Source organism: Enoplosus armatus, chromosome 3 (assembly GCF_043641665.1).
Source record: "Enoplosus armatus isolate fEnoArm2 chromosome 3, fEnoArm2.hap1, whole genome shotgun sequence".
In the NCBI taxonomy this organism is placed as follows: Eukaryota; Metazoa; Chordata; class Actinopteri; order Centrarchiformes; family Enoplosidae; genus Enoplosus; species Enoplosus armatus.
In genome coordinates, this window is record NC_092182.1 from 7,820,203 (window position 1) to 7,843,198 (window position 22,996).

The 22,996-nt window shown below is 41.6% G+C and overlaps 1 protein-coding gene across 1 annotated transcript; it reads right to left on the reverse strand.

Moving 5' to 3' along the window:
* Positions 1–917: 917 nt before the first annotated feature.
* synpra (synaptoporin a) lies at positions 918–19,546 on the reverse strand. Its single transcript, XM_070902563.1, has 6 exons — positions 19,529–19,546; positions 19,317–19,382; positions 3,329–3,453; positions 2,406–2,604; positions 1,995–2,186; positions 918–1,169 (listed from the first exon to the last, which is right to left on the reverse strand). The coding sequence occupies exons 1-6, from the start codon at positions 19,544–19,546 to the stop codon at positions 918–920; spliced, it is 852 nt and encodes a 283-aa protein (XP_070758664.1).
* Between the last annotated feature and the right edge of the window lie 3,450 nt (positions 19,547–22,996).

Sequence of the window (22,996 nt, forward strand, 5' to 3'; positions counted from 1 at the left end):
TGAGGGAGACAATCTCCCTCTTTACACCATTCAAATAAGATGACAGTGTTATATCGTCTGTGCAGATGAAACTAAGAAGTGAAAACCATGGAGACAGAAACAACATGCTGCAATGTTCGCATACTGTGCTTTGTTCTTGCGCCAACCCTGTGTAGTGTATTTTGCAGTATATTTATTGCTTTACATTTTTAGACTTTCTGACATGATCATTGTCAGACATAAGTTGGAATGTATTTGTACTAACAAATGTAACACAAAAATGTCTTTAAATGATATTCTGAATCCGTATCTGAATTAGAAATACCCATTATCAAAATATAGTTCCTGTTAGATTAAACAAGAATGTACATGTAATCATACTGTGCTAAATAAACTTCCAGTAATGAGTCAGGGCAGTGTGAATTTTGTAAACTTTCAATGATAAAATGCATGTTTCTTTAAGTTTCACAGAGAGCATATTAGTACACATACGACATCATGCACTTCGTCGTCACCTTTTTAGAAACTTGAGAATTATACAAACATAGAGCACTTTTTCCTTCCACGACAGTGCAAACCAGTTTGAAAAAGACATCCAGTGGTAACAGTGAATGTCAATTACTAAACATAGAGAGAGAAACTGTCACTTATGTGTTTAAAACTACGAGAAATACAACATTCAGCAAAAACACCTCTGACAGAGAAGGAGTAAAAGACTATATCTAGTAATTTTGTACAATACCCAACAATACTTGTATCTACAATGGGTGTACTTTCACACCTTTGATGCCTTTTTTATGACCATCTTTTTTGTTTTTTGCACAAACAAATTGATGACAAACTGAGCAGAGGATGAGAGTTAATCCTTAACTTCCCTCCTCTCCTATCACCCCCTGATTGCCCTGGTTTAAAATGTAGAAGTGCACGGAAAGGCACGGCTACATTTGATTGGAGTAGGAAGTTGGTCCCCCCACCTGGCTGTACTCAGACGGCTGGCCAAGGTTTCCCTGAGTGTTGTAGTTCCCTGACTGGTCAAAGCTGCCCTGGTTGTAGGGCTGCTGGGTAAAGGTACCGGCCTGTTTCTCTGAGGCCCCGCCTGCAAACCTTGATGCACCCTTGTGCCAACCGGTCTCCTTAAAGACAAACCAGATGTTCCCAGCCCATAAAACAAAGTTGAGAAACCCAAAAACCTGAGGAGAGAGAGAACAAGACAAAGGGTATTTAGATTTCATTCTTCATCTACTTCAACAGACTTTCATGTAAAACCTTCGTTCAAACTTCAAAATGTTCAGCTTCTTTAGGAATGGTTTACCTCTTCAAAAATGTCATCTCATGTCATTCATAATTCTTGAAATTTTCACCCTTTTTTTTTCACAAAAAATGTTTTGCACCTTTTCAATTCCTCTTCATCCTCTACATACTCCCTCAACTTCACCTGACAATTCAGCTGCTGTCAGTAGTTACACATTAACTGACAGTTCAACTGCTTTCACTGCTTACTCTTCAAATGCCATTTTTACTTCATTCATCTCATTCTGTTCAACTGACATTTCAACTAATTTCACTGCTCAAAAACACTTCAAAACCTTTTAGGTCCTAGGTCTTTCATCTTTGAACAACAACAAAAAAACCTCTTCCGCACAATTTCCAGTGTTCATACAAAACTCCAACTGCTTTCATGATACTGATACTTCAACTTCATCTTCTTTTAGTTCATACACTTGAACTCGCACAAATTTCTTGCAGGATTTCTACATCACCTGAAACATCCTGCTCAATTTATCACTGAAGCTGAATCTTCAACTCCTTTCAGTACTTCAACTGATACTTCGACTTCATTCAGTGCTTACACTTAAAACCTCCATTATAACTGCTATTTCAAGTATTTGTATTTCGACTAACACTTCAACTACAAATGTTCAACAGCAAACACATGTACATTTTCTGAAGAAAATCTTTTTTTCTGGCTTATTCATGTATTAATTCCCAGTGTGACACACATCCTGTGAACCTACCACTGAGGTGTTGAGTCCAGACCAGCGTGGTCCATGCACAGAACCACACTTGTTGGTCTGGATTTTGCAGGCAGAGATGAGGAGCTGCACCTCATCTGGATCAGTGGCCAATTTCACATCAGACAGAGCCTTGGCCCAAGCAGAGGAACTGACCAGCCACAGGAAGGAGAATACCACTGTCACTACAAAGTCCTGACGGCATGTAAGAGAGAAGAGACAAAGAGGGTGGACAAATTAAGCTCAAGAAAAACACAACATTACTTTGTCACTACTTTGTGAAAGTAGTGGTCAAATGATAGGACTAGAAGAATAGAGTTAATTGAGAATTTAAGTGTACGATGCCATTGTCTGATGAATAACTTCCTCCTAAAAACAAAAAAAATGTCCATGGTCAGAATCCGCTGTACTCACAATGAGCGGTCCTCGGTTGTTTTCACGGTACTTGTTCTGAAAGAAGATGTAGACAATGGTGGCCATGAGGGAATACAGGAAGGCAAAGACTGCAATGGTGACAAAGAACTCTGCAGAGGATGAATAGTCTCCAATGAGGAACACGCGCTCCCTCCTTATGCCCTCACACACCGGCGCTTCAAAGAACACCTGGTGCAACCTGACACACACAGAAGGAGATACAGGGGTCAAATCCTACTCACTACTCAAAATGGTGTCTATAGACAGGAAATGTTTTAACCAAGGAGGTCCTAGTAACTGATGACACAATGATTCATTCTCATCAGAGTCTTTAACTTTTGCCTGACTTGAAAGTAAAAAATATCTCATGAAATTAAACAAACGCTGACCTAACACCTCTAACAACTAATGTCAGTTGGTACAATATTATTTTTATATTTTTTTTATTCTCCTCCTGACGACCATTATGGACCACTGGAGGGGGGAAATTGAAGCGTAAGATATTGCAAAACATGTCACAGAGACCTCTGGATATCAGGCTACATTATGTTGCCAATCTGAAAGTAACCACATTTACCATGTTAGCTAAAGCATAATTTTTACATCTTTATGCAGACTTCCAATTAACATTGCATTGCCCATAAATATTTGTTGTCAAAGTCACATAAAACAATTAGTTCAGAGCCAGAGAGATCCCAATGATACTTTAATCATTTCAGTTGTAATGAGGTGTAAAACATTGCCTATTCTGTCCAGAGTGCACTGATGTGTTTGCGTTTAGAAAAGCTCTAGTGGATGAAAAAACACTCAACATTGACAGAAATCATTGAGAGCATTCATTCAAGTCCCAGTTTGGCTGGCATCATCATCATGCACCTCACTTCTGCCATCCAACATTGAGACAATGAATGAAGCCCACTCACCTGAAAGGATATGCAAAGTCGATGCCAATGCTGAGGTTGCTGCTGGCCTTCTCCATGCAGTCCACACTAACCCGCAGCTGCCCAGAGTAGCCCCCACATGTCGCAAAAGCAAAAATGGCAAAGAGCTGCACAAAGAGAATCACAAAAATCAGATGCCTATTATGAAAAGGGCCCTACAGCTGATGTGAACTGTGGCAATACAACTTATCAAACCCACAGTTTAGTGGGCCGCTGTGAGAGCAGAACCTTCGGCTCCAACGAAACACATTGTGAGAGGCCTGAGAACTGAGCCAGCTCTTGGCCTGGAGATTTACCGTCTTGCCTGTGAAGCAGATATTGAGCCGGTCGATCAGCAAGATGAGACCTACAAACTAATGAATGAGATTTTCTTTTTGTTTTTTTGACCATGAGTCAGGGGACAATGCCAGATGAGACGGCACACAATACACAACAATGTTAATCTATCACTGTTTTTATTACACTGGTTCTTACTAGACACCCAGTTTGACTGTATTCTGTATTCTTAATTATATCACATTATATTGCAACAACAGGTCAGTATCACTTCTCTACTACATTAAAGCCTGATTGAAAGCTCTTTCAGGAACAGCAACAGCGTTTTTAGTTAAAGAAAAAGAGTCTTTTTCTGGATGCCCTACAGTATTGTACTGCTATAGAAATGGTCACGTGTTCTACAGTGTTGATGGATTTCTCCAATATACAGTATGTCACACGCAGAAACAAAATAATGTAAAATAAATGTAAATGATGTTGTAATGCCTTTTCTGTGTTGCATCTTGATGAACATTACTGCTTTTGATGTTGCCTTGCACATTGTGTTCGGTGTTGTGATATCTCACAGAACAAATTCCACATGCAACAATCAAATCCTCGTGTCTGGTGAAAATTTTGTCTACCTGTGTGATTTAATACCCATCAAATGTGCCAAAAAAAAAAGGAACAACAAATTCAATGTTTCTGAGGGCACGGTAAACCTTTTGTATGATATACTGTACTAGCTCTGACACTGCTGTTTTTATTTTGCATGCTGTTTTGTGACTTTAAGTCCCATCTAAAGCTTAAATCTGTAACTTTACACCAGTGATCACCCTCTGCACTAGTGACAGGTAAATGAAATGATGTCTGACTGCAACAAAGATGGTGGACTTGTTGTGGAAGGTTTTTGAAGGTGCTTTGTGCTAAACATGGATAATGTGCCAGATGATGTGATATTACTACTATATTCATACAAACATGGTGTGAAATTGGTCACCATTGACCATTGTGCTGGCTTCATTTTGAACAGACTTTATTGACATTGTCAACCAGGACAGGTTTGACCTTATGAGTCAATAAACGTTGGATTATAGTGGGTGTCTCAATCCATGGTAAATGTACTGGTTTGTTTTTTCCATCACACAGATCAATATACAAAAGCAGTAATGACTGATTTTATTGGCCACTCGGGGCAGCAGAACACATTAAAAACACAACATGGATGTATTATCACTTGCCAACAAATAAAGTTCGCAAGTAACACTATCTACACACCCAGCAGACCAGAGCAACATATGCATTCAGTCATGTTTCTGGCCATCTGACAATATTCACTCTGGTTTCAGCTCTGTTTTAGTCTCCACCAACTCCTGAGGGAAATATCTGTCTGTTTAGCTGCTAAATGGCTGCTGGAAACAACGCTGATGAGAGCGGTGGGAGTGAACCAAGACGGTAAAGTTGTGGGCCGAAAAAACAAAACAATGATTTGCAACATCTCTCACATTACACATAATCATTTGACCCATTCTTAATATGAGAAAATTGATGAGTGCAGCATTAACAATACATTAATTGAAAAATACTATGACTTTAAGAATGTAGTTTTGTGTAGTAGTTCTGAGTTTTGCACCTCTGAACTGAGCCACAGGAAACATTAAAACTGTGACTGGAATGAATTTCTATTAACAAGTCCAAGTTAGGGCGAATACTTTGTATCAGCAGTCTCACCATTTGAAAATTTTGCTTACGGACATCTCAACAATTTCTCTGCCGTGAAGCCAATTTAACACCAACTGATAGCATTTTGGCCACATCAGCACATGGACTACAATAGCTGCAGTGAGTGTGTGGGCTGAGCTCGAATTAGGACAGACAGAGTCTCCAAGTCTGGAGGAAGACATGACTGTTTGTGCTCCCTCCATTGGCACCTGATGATGACTTCACCACCACACAAAAAAACAATCTTCCTTAAGCAGTCACCTTATTTAAAATTGTCCTCACATTACAAGATATTATTCTCCTTGGACTATAAACACAAAGACAAAGAAGAAGAAGAATCTGAGCTCTGAACACTTCCAGCACAGACAGCAAGAAGAAAGAGTCTAAGGACAGAGGATTTTACCAGATGAAATAATAAAATGTATAATGTAAAATGCAATCTGACAGATAAAACTGCAATGTGGTGGAGGTGATAGCAATTGAACAAAGACAGAATCCATTCTTAAACCTAATGAATATACTGTATAATTTCAGTCACATAGAAAAACTAATCACAGTGTTTGTCCATACTAAAAAAGAGAACATTTGAACTTACCGGAGCAAATATAACCATACACATTGAAGACAGGAAGATCTAATCCAGCTTTGTTATGCTATAGGGCTCCCAGAAGCATTCTGATACTGAAACAGAAGTTGGGAGATGCTGCCTGAGGGTAGCACCGTGTGTGTGTGTGTGTGTGTGTGTGTGTGTGTGTGTGTGTGTGTGTGTGTGTGTGTGTGAGAGAGAGAGTATGAATGTCTACCATGACCCATCTATGAATGAATGTCTTCATTCCTCTACCACTCTGCTGTGCACCACTTCTGTGACTGTTATGAGGTAGGAATATACCTGTTATTGAATTAAAGGTTCCCTGTGGAGTTTTTATTTTATTTTATTGTTTTTTTTACCTCTAGTTGCGCTATGGAGCTGTTTTTCTATGAGTGGTCCCCCTTGTGTTTATCTCGCGATACACACTCCTGCCAATGGTTTCACACTACCAACACGTAGCGGTACAGGCCAAGATATGCTGAAATGCGCCAGCAAAGACAGTGAAGAAGAAGAGTGCACTCTAAACACTTTAAAATGTATATGAGCATTGAAATGCATTCAACACGTTTGTTGGAGCTGAAGCATACAGTAACACTGGATGTAAATGAATAAAATGTAGGACTATGGTTTGCTGCATAAGCCACTTCTATTTTTCACTTCAGTCACTTAAGCTTGTACTTCATGCTCAGTTTACAAGCTTTACATACTACCCGCCACAGAGAGATTTGGAAAAGTTTTATTTTTTTGTTTAATGTTGTATCTGGTTGAGGCAAAGCTCATTTGAACTGCTTTGCAAACAGTTTGGTAGTTTAATCTTTAACAGTGCATCATACTTGAAGAGATGATCACATTTTCTCTGGACCTTAAAAGTAATCATAATAATATCAAAGTCAAATCAAACTATTTTACAGAACATATCACTGACAGCAGACTAATGAAGCAACTGTTTCCACATACAGTAGGATAACAATCATTAGATGCCATTTCTGAAGGAGATACTGGACTACACATTGCTGTTTATTTGTATTATCTCTTTGTCAGTATTCCCCTCCTGCTAATTCTGTACTAATGCTAATTCTGTCACTTGAATGAATGATTAATCACCCTCTCAGCTGATAGTAAAACATGGCCAAGATGCTTGATTGTACAACAGGAAGTGGTAAGTAGATTAATTATGGACACATTGTACAAACAGCAGCAGATCAAATGTTCAAAGTGCTTTTATGTGTACAAAGCCAACAATTTGCTCTTTATGTAATGAGTCAGAGTGCAAAGCAGTGGGTAAGACAAGCTGTAGGAACAGTTTGTGATGCTAATGTTCGTTCATAAAAAACTTTACTGTCACTCTTCAACGGAAACCACTCCTGGTAACACATGGACTGCTGTTTTGAAACTTGGTGATTATTCTCTTTCATACATCTGGCGCCGAAATGGTAAATGTACTCCTCATATCTATATTTCAAATAGAATAAAAAATCCCCTGTAACCCATATATGTTACTGTGTCATAACAGTGCACTCTTCACTGTGCATTTTATTAAGTGAGTTAGTACAAGTATATGGGCATTTTCTCACTTCACACACATGCAGTGATGAGATTAGGTTGTTGCCTCTGCTGCCCACTCCGACAACACTGTGGCCCAAAGAGACATGATTATGGAGGTTTTGCTTTGCCTGCCTGATTTGACAAACATGAGAGAGACAATTAGCTCTCCTCTCACCACTTTGCCCTGAAAGTGATGACACAAAGTGTTCTGTGGTTTCATGTCTTTTGTCTGTGTTCTTTCTCCATCTTAATGTGTGTTTTGTTAAAAGTCAGAGGCAGCTGGTTACAAGCGCAGACTGTTTCATTAGTGCACCAGAGAAGAAATGTGTAAATGCATTGTGAATGCTGGCTAGAGGGCTGCAAATGTGCGCGAATGTAATTATTATGCAACATCAGTTGGAATATATTAGTTTAATGAAAATGCAATGAATTAAGTGGCTCAATTCCATGCTAGCTGCTACACGCTTGCCCTATGGTGCGATTAGATATATGTTATTGCTTTATACTGATGCATGCAAACATTACAAGCTAACTGAAGTGAATTTAGGGACTTTGTGGACGTAGTGCACAGCTCGAGCAACAAAGAAGAGAACAACGGGGCCATGTTTGTAGTTCTGTTGCTGTAAAGCAGGACACAGTCTGAGGAAATACTTGATTTAAAACATTAACCGGGCAAAGTTGTTCTCCTAACAGGTAGTCAGTAAACACCTGTGTTTTATAATCAACATTAACATGCAGCAAACACATAATCACAGACACACACATCCAACCTCCTAACACACACACACACACACACACACACCCTCTGCCCTTAATATGTGCTCTCTTCCATAGCCTCAAGAGTTCTCACAGCCATGATCACCATAATCAGACCTGACGCCTGGTGAGCATGAGCCTCCCCTCTCCCATATTACAGGCAGCTGGACGTGCAACTTGCCAGCAGCTGGAGAGGAGACATCTCTTTAGTTTGAATGCCCCTCTGCCTCTTGAGGGCGCTATTTAATAAGCATCAGCATTATCAGATCATTGCACCCCGCGCACTCACTCTGGCGACATCTGGGAGCATGTTCCTGAAGTGCATGGAGATGAAGTGTGCGCATGCTTGAGTTTGCATTCACGATGTGTAAATATGCACAAAACAGCACACCGTTCACTACAATATGTGCCACAAATATAAGGATGCAATATTTCTAGGCACTTATTAGCTTGCTGTGTACAGAGAATACGCTGAGCTAAACTGAATGAACACACACAACTAACAGTCCCCACAGAGCACGTTATCAGTGTTACATTCTCTGGGTTATTATTGGAACTACAGTACAGTTCCACCGCTATGCAGACGACACCCAGCTGTATGTCTCACAGAGGTGCTGCCTGCAGTTTGGTTACTGACATTGTTGACAGACTGGGGTGTTGATTCTCAGAAGGTGCTACCACCTGTATCACATTGCAGTTTACATTACCTGATCCTTTAAATTTTAGCATTTTTATTATTTTCTTTTAGCTTGGTCTCACTTTGTTTTTCTTTAATTTCTTTCCTTTTTGTTATCTCTCTTGCCCTGCTGTTAACTCTGTTATTTTATTACTGACTGTGGTTGATTCAAACATACACTTTGTATCACTGGTATAGTGCTATATAAATAATATCAGCATCCAGTTTTTCTTAAATATACAGTATGTCTGTCTGGCATGATTTTTAAGCAGTTTCTAGCTTAAAGAGATAACATCACAGGAATATTCAGACCAATTAGTCAGTGTAATCCCCACATTGCCGTGAAAACGTGGCCCCCACTTAAACAGCACATAGGTTTTAATTCCACGCTAATAAAAGTTTTATATCAGCCACACAAGAATTACACGCTCACTCCCTCAGGCTCCAGGCTTCGAATAACCGCAATGGAAAAATATATGTGTGCCTATTTCTGGTAGCAAGGGTATAATGTCACAGAGAAACCACAGCTTCATCAAGTCCTCCTCTGTGGCATGCTGATGGCGGCATGAGCATGATATCAGAAGTTAGAAATGTGTTAGCCATACAACTCATCTCATGAGGCCTGAGTGCACACTATCACATCATCAGGTGGTTCATGCCACCTTGTGGCTGAATGCCGGCATTAAGTTCAGGATCTACCTCTCCATGTAAAGCACCTGGATGTGCATTGACTGCTTGTTGTTTCTGATGAATACCTCAGAGTGCTTCAAACCAAACATATCAGTTTTGGTGAGTTAAGGCGAGCCAGATGCCCTGACCACATTGATTCTGCAATTAAGTCTTACTCCAGGACAGAGCTTCTTACCACCTTGTGCTCACAGTTTAGACTGAGATTACTTCAGCACAGTGAACCAAAATAAGATTTTTGTAATGATTTGTTTGAGAGAACTGACAGTTTGATTGTTACATCGCAGCATTGTCACAGATAAAGTAGCAGCGACATACAGTATACACAGACCCACATGCACACAACCAAAGAGGTTTCAACAGATATGAAAAGAGACTGGTATCTTTTGTCTTTTCTCTGGTGCTTGTCTCCACATTAATGCTAGGTGGCTCCTGTTGAACATTTTGAACTGTCTGTTTTCAACCTGCTCAGAAGGGCACAATAACACAACACTAGGTGATGCTTTGGGAGGCTAATCTGGGTCTCAAAGGGCTGAGCTAGGTTTGGCTGGGTTACTGCGGCCCAGATCAAAGCCAGGCGTTGCACAATAAACCGAGGCCTCACATTTCCACTTGTCTCCTGCAGCTTCAGGCCTCAGGTGGAGGCTGAATGCTGTTCACCTGGCTGTCACGGCCCACAGCTGGAACCTCTGCAGGGAATCCCTCTACTGAAGTGTTTTTAAGTGATTCGCTCCCTTTAGCTTTGGTTGGTTTTGAGGCAAGATAGGCCACAAACAAACACACGCTCAACAAATTCACATATGCAGCTTAATCATATGCAGCTAAACAAACTGATAAATGCTGTACATGCAGACTGCGGCATGTGCTTATTGGAGCAAACAAATGGTAGAAGAAAAGTGACCAAAAGAGTGAGAGAATAAATGCTCCCTCCTAATTATCACAAACAACCCCAGATAAACATCTCTCTCTCGCTCTCTCTGTATGTCCATATACTCTATCTCCTGCAGCTGCCTCCTCTCCCTGTGATTTTCAGCTCGGGTTTAGCCCCTCTCATTTCTGGCTGGGGCCTTTGAACAGGAGAGCGTGGCATTGTGGAAGGAGGGTGGGTGCTAAGCCCCGCGCCCCCGTGTGTTTATCTGCCTCTCCCAGCTGGGCTCCTCAGGGAACAAGAGATAGAGAGGGACAGAGAGAGAGAGAGAGAGAGAGAGAGAGAGAGAGGGAAAGAGAGGAAGAAAGAGAGGAAGAAAGAGAAGCCAGGGTACAGGAATGAAAACCGTCTGCAGTGCAAACAAAGCTCTGAAACATCTCCCTGTTTGCCCTCTTCTCCACTGACCTACATGGCGTTGAAGAGCACAGCACTAATGTGAAGACCATCATTTGCTCTCAAACCAAAGTAAAGGTATATTTGCACTTTCATAAAAGATAAAACATACCACTTGTGATATTATCTGCAGATTTAGGCGAGAGGATGTGGATAAAGAGTGCAAGGAAGAGCGGAGGCTGGCTGAGGATTATGAAACTGATCCACAGGCTTCAGGCTTAACCACCAGCAATCAGACCTACTGTCCAATGCACCCAGCCTCCATTGGGAAAAAGGAAAACAAACAGGGTGCAGTAAAAAGGCGAACCGGCAGGGAAACAATTGGGAAAGTGAAACGGGCAAAAATACAGAGTATTTAAGGAGTGGTGGCTTGCTAAAACGAGGAACATTTGACTGTGAAATGAATAAAATAAGAGGGATGACAAGAAAGAACGGAGGAACTGCTCCAACAAGAGGACGTGATAAGAGTGGCAGAGGAAGCGACGGAGGCAGCACCAAGTGGGGAGGTGAGGATCACGTTAAGTGGCAGACGAGCTAAAAGGTACATTCACTGATGAGCTGCACTTGACATTTTCGCAAACCTCCTCACAGATGCAACACACACACACACACACACACACACACACACACACACACACACACACACATGCCGTCCACCTGCTCTATTCAAGTCAATAGGAATCGTTGAGGTGTCAAGTGGCTGCCTCAGGAGGAGAAAAATGCCTCAGATGTTCAGCCCCTCTCCTTCCCTGCCTGACTGGAAAAAATCTAGGACACTCTTTATGAAGACAGAAAGAAAGAAAGAGATGAGTGAGACAGAGATGGAGAAAGAGAGGCACATCTCTTTCAAATAGCTTATCCTTCCACTATAATTTAAAACCAAACTACTCTACAAACTACAGTGTGGAGTGTGAGGTTTGAATAGGGAGCAGACAAAAAACTTCCAGAAAAGTTAATGTAAGACCTCATTAAGTTGCGACCTGAAATTTCAATTAAGACCTTTCTCTCAGGCATGTGCAACAGGGAAATTGGCAATCATTTTGTTGTGGGATATTTGAGAAGTACCTCTAATTTCTTTTCTGGGATACAGCTGCAGTGAGTGCCACATTGCCATCATAGCGAATCTCATAATAGGAGCTGTTCTGACCCGAGCTCATGCTGACTTTGCACTCGGCAGCTCTCTTCTAGAGACAGAAACAGAAACAACATATATTGGGGGAAAGCAGTGTAAACCTCCTAAAGCAAATGAACTTCAATTTTACATGAATGGACTGAAAGTACACAGAAATGAGCCCCCTGGATTAGCTAATCAAACTAGCTGCCAACTGTGGATGCCGTAGCCTGTGTGTAATAATACACTTGTGCCGTCCTTCTAATATGCCCAGGAACCAACCTTGACGTGCATGTACATATTTGCATTTGTCATGTGTATTCATATAGCATTTCCATTCATTTATACGTCCATGTCTGTGTGTGCATGTGTGCCTCAGAGTGTGTACCCTCTCTGTGCATGTGTGTGTTTATCTGAGTGTTTCAGGACTTAGATGTGAGCATGCAATGTGTATGTGTGTGAACGTAGAGTAAAAATATCTCGCTCTTTCCACTCAGGCAGAAGCATTCGCCACAGTCTGCAAAGACACACAGACACACACACACACACACACACACACGCACACACAAACACAGTTTCATTTGCTCTAACTGCTGCGAACCGGCAGTGTGCAAACATGAGCAATTTTACGCCAGCTAGTTAAGTACAAAACAAAACGCCGAACGCTGATCAGAAATGGGAACACAGTGGGGCGAGCAGGCAGACGCACATTTTAATTGAACTTTGACACAAGAGTGATGAGGGAGGTCACCCCGAATGAAATACTGGTGATGAGAAATGGAAAAAATGTAACTCCCACGAGAAGTTTCCTTTTAGACTTTTCATTGAACACTTATGACACCTGACTTTCTGCTTAAGAGTAGAGGACACCTTGTCAATTCACTGTTACATCCTTACTTTCACACTTAAGACAAATGTGGACTCATCAGACAAAATGTGGTTATGCGCCGATGATGTTGATCTTGGCTGCTACATTAGTGAGAACTACTTCACTGAAGCGTCGACGACAAGCCTTCATGTGAAAGCTGTCTGATCTTTGCTTCAGCAGCAGTACCACAGAACAAAATCAGTAGCTCATTTAGCGGCGGCTAATCCCTTCCTGCACGGGGAGCGCTTTGTGCCCTGCATATAGCCCAGATTCATCTTTCCCACTATCTCTCTGCTCTCTCCCTCTGTAAGCTTGACTGACCACAAGCAGGCAGAACATCTCCATTTATTTTGGTAACAGTGTCCCTTCTCGGTGCTCCTCTTCTCCCCATGGGGTTTCCATGGAACTTCCATAGCTAGAACCCGGCCCCAGTGCCCTGCGTCACTGCACTTATTAAGCTGGGGGCATCCAATACCACCCCACTGTGTGTGTATGTGTTTGTACATGGTGCCGGATTTATATATACGAGGAAATGTCCTCACAAGAATCTAAAGATGGAAAAAATCCCCCGAATGTCAGTTCCTGGGTCTCACTTCTAAAAGGGAATATTAGAGGTTCAGGTTAAGGACCAGGTCTGGATTGGGGGCCAAATTAGTGAGAGTGTGTGGTAGGGCTTTGGAGTTAATATGGTAGTGTTTGTCCACATCACCATGTAAAGTGTACCTGTATTACCACAATACACTGATGGCTGACTTTGTAGTTTTATCATCAGATGTGCAGCTCTATGTTTTGGACACTCAGGCGAACAGATGAACAGAGCTGTCAGCTGATCACTATTTGGAGTTGGATCAGGTGGTTAGGGACCGGGTAGGGCAGGAGTGTGGAGGCAGAAGAGTTGGGGGACTCAGGAGAACCCTTTTCTGTTGGAGGTCACTGAGGTAGAAAAAAGTTTCAAAATAGATGGTGCATATAATTTTTTATTGTTATGGTTTAACAATATAAATTAATATTTAACTTAGTGTGTTAATCAAAATTGGGTCTGTAATTTATTCTCTTTAGAGTGCATAAACAAAATATAAAATAATAACATTTTAAACAAATTTTAATTCAACAAGACAAGACAGTTTAGATTGGTTTGTTTTTTGTTGTCCTTTTATTATATTTTTTCAGCTTAGAAAATGTTTTGAACACTAGCTTTGGTTCAATCACAGTTAATTATAATACTGTTGGTTCATAGTAATATAAATACATTGTGTCTTTGTGACATTTTCATTTCTTTATGCTGTTGTCCGTGTACGTACTGTCTCCACACCTGTGCTCCTCCATGTATTGTGTATGTGGGATGTCTTGTTTCAGTGGACATGTCCACCTACAGGAGAGGACAGGCTAACCTTTCCCTGCCTGAGTCACAGATGGCGGACCGTCATCTCAGGGGTGAGAGGGAGACAGAGGTCCAGCTCTGACCTGATGTGCCAGGAAAGGCCAGGAAAGCTCACCAGCTACCCTAACCCACATCCCTGGCTTATTATGAGATCATATCATTACTGGAAGGTTACTCAGATACAGTTACACATACCTCGTGACTAGTGACTAGTTGTTAGTCATATGTGACCATTTGTTTTTGCTGGTGCTAAACGATAACTCAGGGATTCACTAAAATCATTACAGAAGTTATTGTTTTCTTTCTAACCAAATCCTTAATTTAAGTGCCAGAAGCATCTGCATGTGCCCATGTCAGTATTTTAGATCACAGTGTGTTTATTGGTTCGTTATTGAGAGGCCAGTACAATAACAACTACAGTACCAACCACTGTCTTAAACATGCACACATGCACCATGAGCCTGGATTTGTTTGATGTTGTTCGGGATAGCCCCTGAAAAGTCAAGGATCCTCCGCTTTACAGTGGGGTGTAGTTAGCCCCTGGACCCAGGGACCAGGACTGAGTGCAGAGTAAAAAACCCTCATGTTCTCTTGAGCGTATCAAAGCAACTTAAACAGTCAACCATGCAAGTAATTCAGGTTGGAATATCTTCATCTTCTTCTAAATATCAACACATATGAACCAAAAAAAAGCATCACATTTTACAGTGAGTTTTTTCAGAGCTGGGTGAAGAGGGACCATCAGACATAAAACTTTTAATGATATGAGACATTAGAGAACATCAGAGATTATACTGACAGACAGATATCAGCAGCTGTAGAGCAATTTGTAATTTTATTGTTGCAAAATTTGTTCCACTTCACCTGCCTCACCCATATAGACACTGGCATGACACTGAGATGTTTGTTTAAATGGATACTACAAGCTTAACGTCATCTCTTGAAGCATTTAAAAGAGGTGTAATTTTTTTCCCCGGCCACGTGTCCGCTTGTCAAAAGGATTTGAGTGATTTCAGTGCTGAAAGACAGATCTTTGACATGGCAAGTCTCTTGTGATATCTGTCAGCAGCTGTCGCCAATCTCCCTGAATCTCCCTCCTTTCACTTGTTTTCCTTTGGTGGGCGTGTGTGTGTTTGTGTGTGTATCATTCTTGTTGTGGGGACATACATCTGTTTACACAGTCACATTGTGGGGACTCGCCCCCCTTTTAGGTCTGAAATGCTGTATAATCAAAGTCCATATGATATAAAACATTTCATTTTTGCCCAACTACATATGTAGTTTTCTTGTTTACCAGTTTGACCTTCCTTCTTTATTTTCAGGCTACATTTACAAAAAAAAAAATACCAGGAAACACAGCTGGAGGATGTGTACAACTTTGTAAAGAGGACAATCATTAAACTTTTCATTCATAAAATGTCAGACAATGGTGAGGGCCAAACGTGATGTCTTAAAATTGCTGGTTTTGTTGGAACACCGTTCTAAATCAGAAGATATTCATTTCACAATGATACAAAACTGAGAAAAGCAGCAAATCCTCACTTCTGAGAAGCTGGAACTAGCATACGTTTGGCATTTTACTTGATAAAAAACAATTAATCAATAATCTAAGCAATACATTTTTCTAGCAATACATTTTTCTAGCTCTACCCTGCAATACACAAAAAAATGCTGCCCCATGTTTCCATGTCTTCTATGGATCATCAGCTGGTGAGGATGCTGGCTTTTGGCCTGTGACATGTATGTTTTAGCAGAACATCATGTATGTGTGTGGCCATCATGTGCATGTTTAAAAGCCTTTTACAGGCGTTTCGTTTGGAAACAAATCAGCTCGAAACATTAAAGTCAGCTGGAGACAGCAGCTTTCAACCTCTTCTTCTACTTCATTAGCATTAGCTTACACTTGGATACAAAACCCACAATCATACGCTAGAAACAAGAAGCCTGTCCCGTCTTTTTCTAACCTCTGTCTGACAAATTACTTCACAAGTTACTGAGAACATCAAGTGGCAAATCTGCTGGTAAACTGCATATGTGCTGTGTAAGAAAACAAAACTTGACAGGCATAGCAACAGTAACTAAGGGGGCGAAACTTAGCAAACGATCACTTCGGAGACGCTTCCTGGACATTTTCTAGATTTTCCATATATTTATTTTAGATTTAATTAAATAGCCCAAGCAGTAATTGACAAACCACATCTGTTGGCTTTTTTTTTTTTTTTGGTGCCTCAATGGTGTGTGTTTGTGCGAGGGGACACATGCAGGTTTATCTTGTACACAGACAAACATACACTGTGCTCTGCCCACCCTGCGGCAAACTACACTGGCGTACAGTAAAGTACTGAAGATGACATTACAGGACAGCGGGTCAGTCCTGGGTTTTGGATGAGAGGAGGACTGTTACTCATAAATGTGACTCATGATGGACTCATTCTTTGTGGTTCCTCGGCCTGCGTCTTGTTGTGGTACAGGAAGCCACTGGGTTGATACAGTACTTAAAATTGCCCTGTGTGAGATGATACAACGGCCATGACGAAGCACCAGCGCATAAAAAAAGCATGTATATCATTTGCATCATGTGCTCAATCAACTGTACAATTTTGCTCTCTTTCTCCTTCCATCTCTCTGTCTCTCTTTCACACACACACACACACACACACACACACGCATGACGACACACATGTGTAAGTGTGTGTGCATGCAGTGAAGAGTTTGGGCACATCTCAAAGGACAGCTTCTGCATGAGTTGGTCCATGGTGGAGAGGAGGGGACCTTACAGCTGTTTGGAGCAGAATATGCCAGCCACTGACAGTGTGCCAAACAGGCCAAGAGCCTGCATGCATGCACACACACACACACACACACACACACACACACACACACACACACACACACAGGCCGAGCCACAAAAACCATCCTCTAGAATCTCCTGCAGACATGGCTGATTATGAATTTGCCTTATCCTCGTGCAGACCCAGTACTGAGTGAAGATGCAAGAAACCTACTAGTCTGCTGCAACTATTTTCACTAACGTTAACATAAACGTTACACAACCCTCTGTTTGTCCACTTGACCAATCAGCCATACAGTAATGGGTTCATTATCCTTAGCCAAGTAAAATGTCAATCGCTGCCTAAACCACAGCCTTTAAAGCCTGGGGGCATGTGAACAAACCAAACTGACAGACGCGTGTTTCCACTGGTGTCATAATGTGGGAAGAAATCTACTGCAGGGCTTTTGATAATGAAGCATGGTTGTCATAAGAACAGACAATGCAGTGGCTGACTTTTTTTGGTTTTACAGACCCTATTTAAAAAGGAAGTCACTGACACTGTTTACACTGGAAGGGCCAGATTTGTTTCGCACGGGCTAGCTGAGAAAACAAAAATGTTTAATTTACACGTACGGACTATTCCAACTGTTGAGATTGGCAGGACAAAGTCATTTGCGACTTGCAAACTGCCACCAAAACAACCACCACATCCTGCATTGATGATGTATTTTCCTGTTACGTTCTTGTCGGGGGATTCAGAGGCTAATCAAGGAGCCAAATGAGAGTAAATAGTACAGTTACATCATTTGGACTTGGAGGCAGAAAAAAAGTGAGATCATGTGATCAGTCAGAGAAACAGCCGAACCACAACTACACCACTGTCGGTGCTGCAGAATAAATCAGAATACCTGGGTCATAATTTGAATTGTTTGCATTTTTATACGCCCACAGGCCAGCAGAGAAGTTCGAAACGTTTCCCTTTTTTTTAATTGTAGGGAGAGAAAAAAAGGCACAGCAAGGAAAAGGTCATTTTTATTATAGTGTCATGAAGGTGTGGCAGTAGCTTGTCCTCCTCAGGTTTGTGTGTGTGTGTGTGTGTGTGTGTGTGTGTGTGTCCGAGTGAACCCGACCAGGTGATCCTTGGATCAATACGTCACCGGATGTTACAGGAAAGTGTGCAATCATGCTCACACAACATGCTGCCTTCCACCTCACACACACACACACACACACACACACACACAAGTAGAGCAACAGTAAGACACACAGAGGGAGCTATTACAGAGTGTTATCTTAATCATACAGATGGTGCTTTGGATCATCTGCTTGTTCTTTGGCTCTGGCCCACAAATATCACAGTGGATCTGGTCACACATACACAAACAGCCGAAAGGGCTGCACTGGGGAGCTCACCTCACTGATAGACATCTGCCTCGTAAAATGTCACGTGTCTGATGAAAGTGAGTTGTGAGCGAGGTTCACTCCCTTTGCATGTCAAGACAAATGTTTTTATTTGATTTTGATGGAGCAGCGAGTGCTCTGCTGCTTCAGGATCCTCTGCACATTTGATGGCATTTATAAAAAGTGGGAAAGACAAGCTCACACACACGTACATCCTATCTGTGCACAAGCTGAATACCCTTATGGCAACAGTAATTTCTCTAAACTCACATCAAAGAAAATTACTTATCTCTCTCTGCCTTTAGGCTTCTCTGCACTGTACAATAAACACGAGAGGCTACAAACGGCACCCAGACAGAGAGAGAGGTAGTCAAGCTTTGATTCAGTCAGAGCTAGAACACCCCGTTCTTATTGTTGATTCCTGTTATATCATTTTACTTGGAGTAAAATGGGGCATTTTTTGTGGACTGGCGCAAAACGCGCAGGGTTGGCACAGCGCATCCAAAATACGCATAATTGAAAAGCTACCCAGCGGTTTCCCCTGGCATGTAGTTCTCACGGAGCTATAAATCCTTACATAAACTTGAGCCATTTAGTCACGGTGAAACGGATCATAGCCGAGATGATTGTGGGCAAAGTCCCTTCGCCGTGTGGAAGAAGCACAAACACACACCAGTCAGGCACCAAAAAAAAAAAAAAACACAAAACAACAGCAAAAAAAGCCAACAGATGTGATAAAGTTGAAGTTGCACCAGAGAGATCAAACCCAGATGTTTCGTCCGTGTAGAAATAACATCACACCAATCCTTACATAAATCACTGATGTATTTACCCCGCGTAATTAATTTATTGCATACCAAAAAAAGCATCAAAGTTCAAACTCACCCACTCCAAAACACGGATAAATCCCAGAGGTAATTTTAGCACTTGAAACGTCCCCACGGATGCGAGCTGCAAGAGGACACAGAGGGAGGATGAGAGCACGATCATTTCTATCACCAATTAACGACACACTGGCCAATTTGGCAGATAATCACACAAACACACACACACACATCTTGTGAGTGTAAATGATTGTAATTCGTTGATGTACTCACCTGATCAGCGGCGTCCATTTCAGCAGCAGGCTACTTTCTTTCTTTATTACTTGTTTTACTGGATGTAAACAATCTCAAACCGCAAGCCAGGACCCGATTGATGTGTCTGTCGCGCTTAACAGTCGGGGTTCTCGGCTCTGTTTCCGACTCTGACCGGAAAAGCCCGAGTCCTCTTCGGTTTTTTTTGTTTTGTTTTTGCTGGGGGGTATAGTTTGCCATGGAGACAGGCGCGGATTGGCCTTGGCAAAGAGGAGTGACGCCGTCGTCTTTTTGTCATTGGAGGCAACTGATTTGTTAATTTGTTATTTTATTAATATGGGTCTTTGATTTTGTCTGTTATTTTCAATGCAGGCACACTGATCATGGCTTAAAATAAATGATGTCATGCTTTCGTTTTGGCTCCGGAGTTTGAGCAAATTGACCAAGATTTCTTTTTCGGATTAGATAAACTGCAGTCTAATATACAGTATATTCCATCATGTTTGTACACTGAAAAAAATATATTGAAGGGGTAATTTTGGCTTTAAAGGAGGAGTTTGACCGTTTGGGAAATACCTGTGTTTGCTTTTTGATGAGAACATCAAAACCACTCACATCTCTCAAGTAAAGAACTGGAGCCAAGTGATTAGCTTAGCTTAGCATGGGGGAAACAGCTAGCCTGGCTCTGTCCAAAGTTAAGAAAGGCCTAATGCGTAGGCGCAGTTTGAACTTTAAGGCTGGGGCTTCACAAAAAGAAAACCTGATACAGATCCCAGCTATTAGCGTTTCTCCAGACATGAGGCATGCAGGCTCGTTGATAGACCGACCCCGTGGAGTCATATGAGTTATATGAACCGTAGCATATATGTTCAAACACAGGTGGCAGCGTAATCTAGCCTATCAATGCTGTGTGTACATTAGGGACAACGTTCTGGGAAGCAGGGGCTGTCTGCCCAACACGAGGACGTGACTTTTATAAGTAAATAAATAGACCAATTATTCTGTCAATTAGAGGACACAACAAGGTCGCTATTATTCCAAAGTGCACTTTGTTTAACAAATAAACAAGTAAGCAATTGCATGCAGCCAAGGCAGCCTATCAGTATCTTACATTACGAACAAAAAACTAGAATGCCATCTATCCTTATATTTATCAGTTTCTAGCTTCCCAATATAATATTCAAATCCCTACATGCATGTTTGGTTACAGCCACTAGGGGGTTCAGTGAGCCCCCTGAACCAACGCAAACTACGCCTGTGGTTATGTGCTATGTGCTAACTATTTCTTGCCGAACAACAACCATCACTGCAACTTGGGTTGTTGTCATCACAGTAAGAAATAGGTTGTGACACTCCATAACTACCCCTAAGACCATAAATTGATGTGTTTTCATTCCCTCTTGTGTAGGGATTAAACAAATGACATACAGTGTGTTAATTAGTGGCTTTAGAGGTGCTAATAGGCCAAGTTTTGAACTTTGGACAGAGCCATGCTAGCAGTTTCCTCCTGTTTCCAGTCTTGAGGCTAAGTTAGCTCCATATTTAGCATGCACACATGAGAGCGTTTCAGTTTTCTTATCTAATTCTCGGGCAGGAAAATAGTCAATAATAATAGTCAAACTATTTCTTTGAACAGAAGTTCATTTTCACTGACTCACAGGTCGAACCTCTGAAACAAGTCTGCAATGAGACTTTTTCTCAACCATCCAAAAATGCTCAAAGTCACATATTTCTTCGACTGGCCCATATCAATGTATAATGTATCTAATGTACCTATTTAGCAGCAATTTAAAGAATTTCCCTTCTGAATAGTCAGCTCTGGTCCTAATCTGCTTTTTGACTGAGTATAAAACGTCATCTAATTATTAACTTCCAAACTTTGGAGTAATGGCTCAAAAGCAGCAGTCCTACCAAAGAATTTACAGCGTTTACCCCCACTGGAAACGTGACTCACTTTCTGGAGACATTATGAGAGAGGCATTATGCAATCTGTGACAGCCAGGCTCCATTCATGCATGCTCACACACACACACACACACACACACACACACACACACACATGCAGGTGACTGTGTGATGATCCTGACTGAATGCTGTTTTTCTTCAGGTCTGCTGGAGGAGCTGCTGTCATCTAATGAGTTTGCCATGGCTGAGAGAGAGAGAGAGAGAGAGAGAGAGAGCCTGAATCTCACTGTACTCACTGTGATAGAGAGCGAGGGGGGCTTCCCTGAGTCTGCTACACTGATGACAATTCCTGTAAAGCCAAGTGGAAACTGCTCTGACAGTGTGGATAATTTTACAACATCTCTCCTATTGTTGCTTCACTTTTACTCTTTCATTTTCTCCCTCCACTCTTGCTCTCTCGAGCACACACACACACACACACACACATTGTGACACAAGCAATGAGGAAACAGCAGTTAAAGTTCAAATAGTTTTGCAAATGAAAGTCATGTCTTGTCTTGCCTGTTTAAGTTAATAATTAGATGACGTTTCATACTGGGGATGCATACATTATACATTAATATGGGTCAGTCAAAGAAATATGTGACTTTGAGCATTTTTGTTTAGAAACGTTTAGAAAAAGTCAAATTCTCACGGCAGACTTGTTTCAGAGGTTCGACTTTGTTACAAATGCATTCTGTCAGCATGCAGGCAGGTAAGCTGAATGCAATGGCTCAATCTCACTTTCTGTGTTGCACTCAATGTCTGCTACCTTGTTTTGCCGTCACGCAGACTTTGGCCTTCCTGTCCTCTGACCTCCCTCTAACCTAATCAGATTCAACGTCAGTTAGTGAGTTTTTATCATTTCTGTTTAGCTTTACTTTGCGTTCACTTGGAGTGTGCCTGCATGGCCATGGCAGTAATGTAAGTGAAGCCATGTAACAGATTTCCCATTGCACGTGTGTGATGGGTCACAGTATGTGGCATTTAAGCAGTGTCACTTGGATGATTTCATACATTCCTGTTACTCCTTTCAGAGATTTCAAGATTCATTTACACATTTCGCCCTGTGAGAACACTTGCTCACTAAAAAAGTAAAAGTATATTGCAGGGGGAAAAGCACGTAATCAGTCCACATTGTAGTGTTGCAGTGATTTGTCATTGTTTCATTGTGATTGGGTTTACTCAAAGACATTAGCAGCTGATAGGCCGCCCCCCCCCCCCCTGCAGCCTCATGGCCCGTCCTGTCCAATCACTCGGCTTTATTTGCATGTTATGCAATTGGGTGGCCCGCATGTGTGGCTGAGAGGGGGAGGAAATTAAAAGCAACGGTCTCGCTCTGATCGCTCTTTCCAGGCGAGCAGAGGAGCGGTGGGTCTGCAGGCGGGGGTAAGGACACGTACTGTACTGTGTCTTCCTTCTGTTTCATAATTCTTTGCACGATGCATAATGCTTTTAAATGAGAGGGCTGACTGCTGATTGGTCTCCCGCCACACACACACACACACACACACACACACACACACAAACTCACATTGTTTGTAT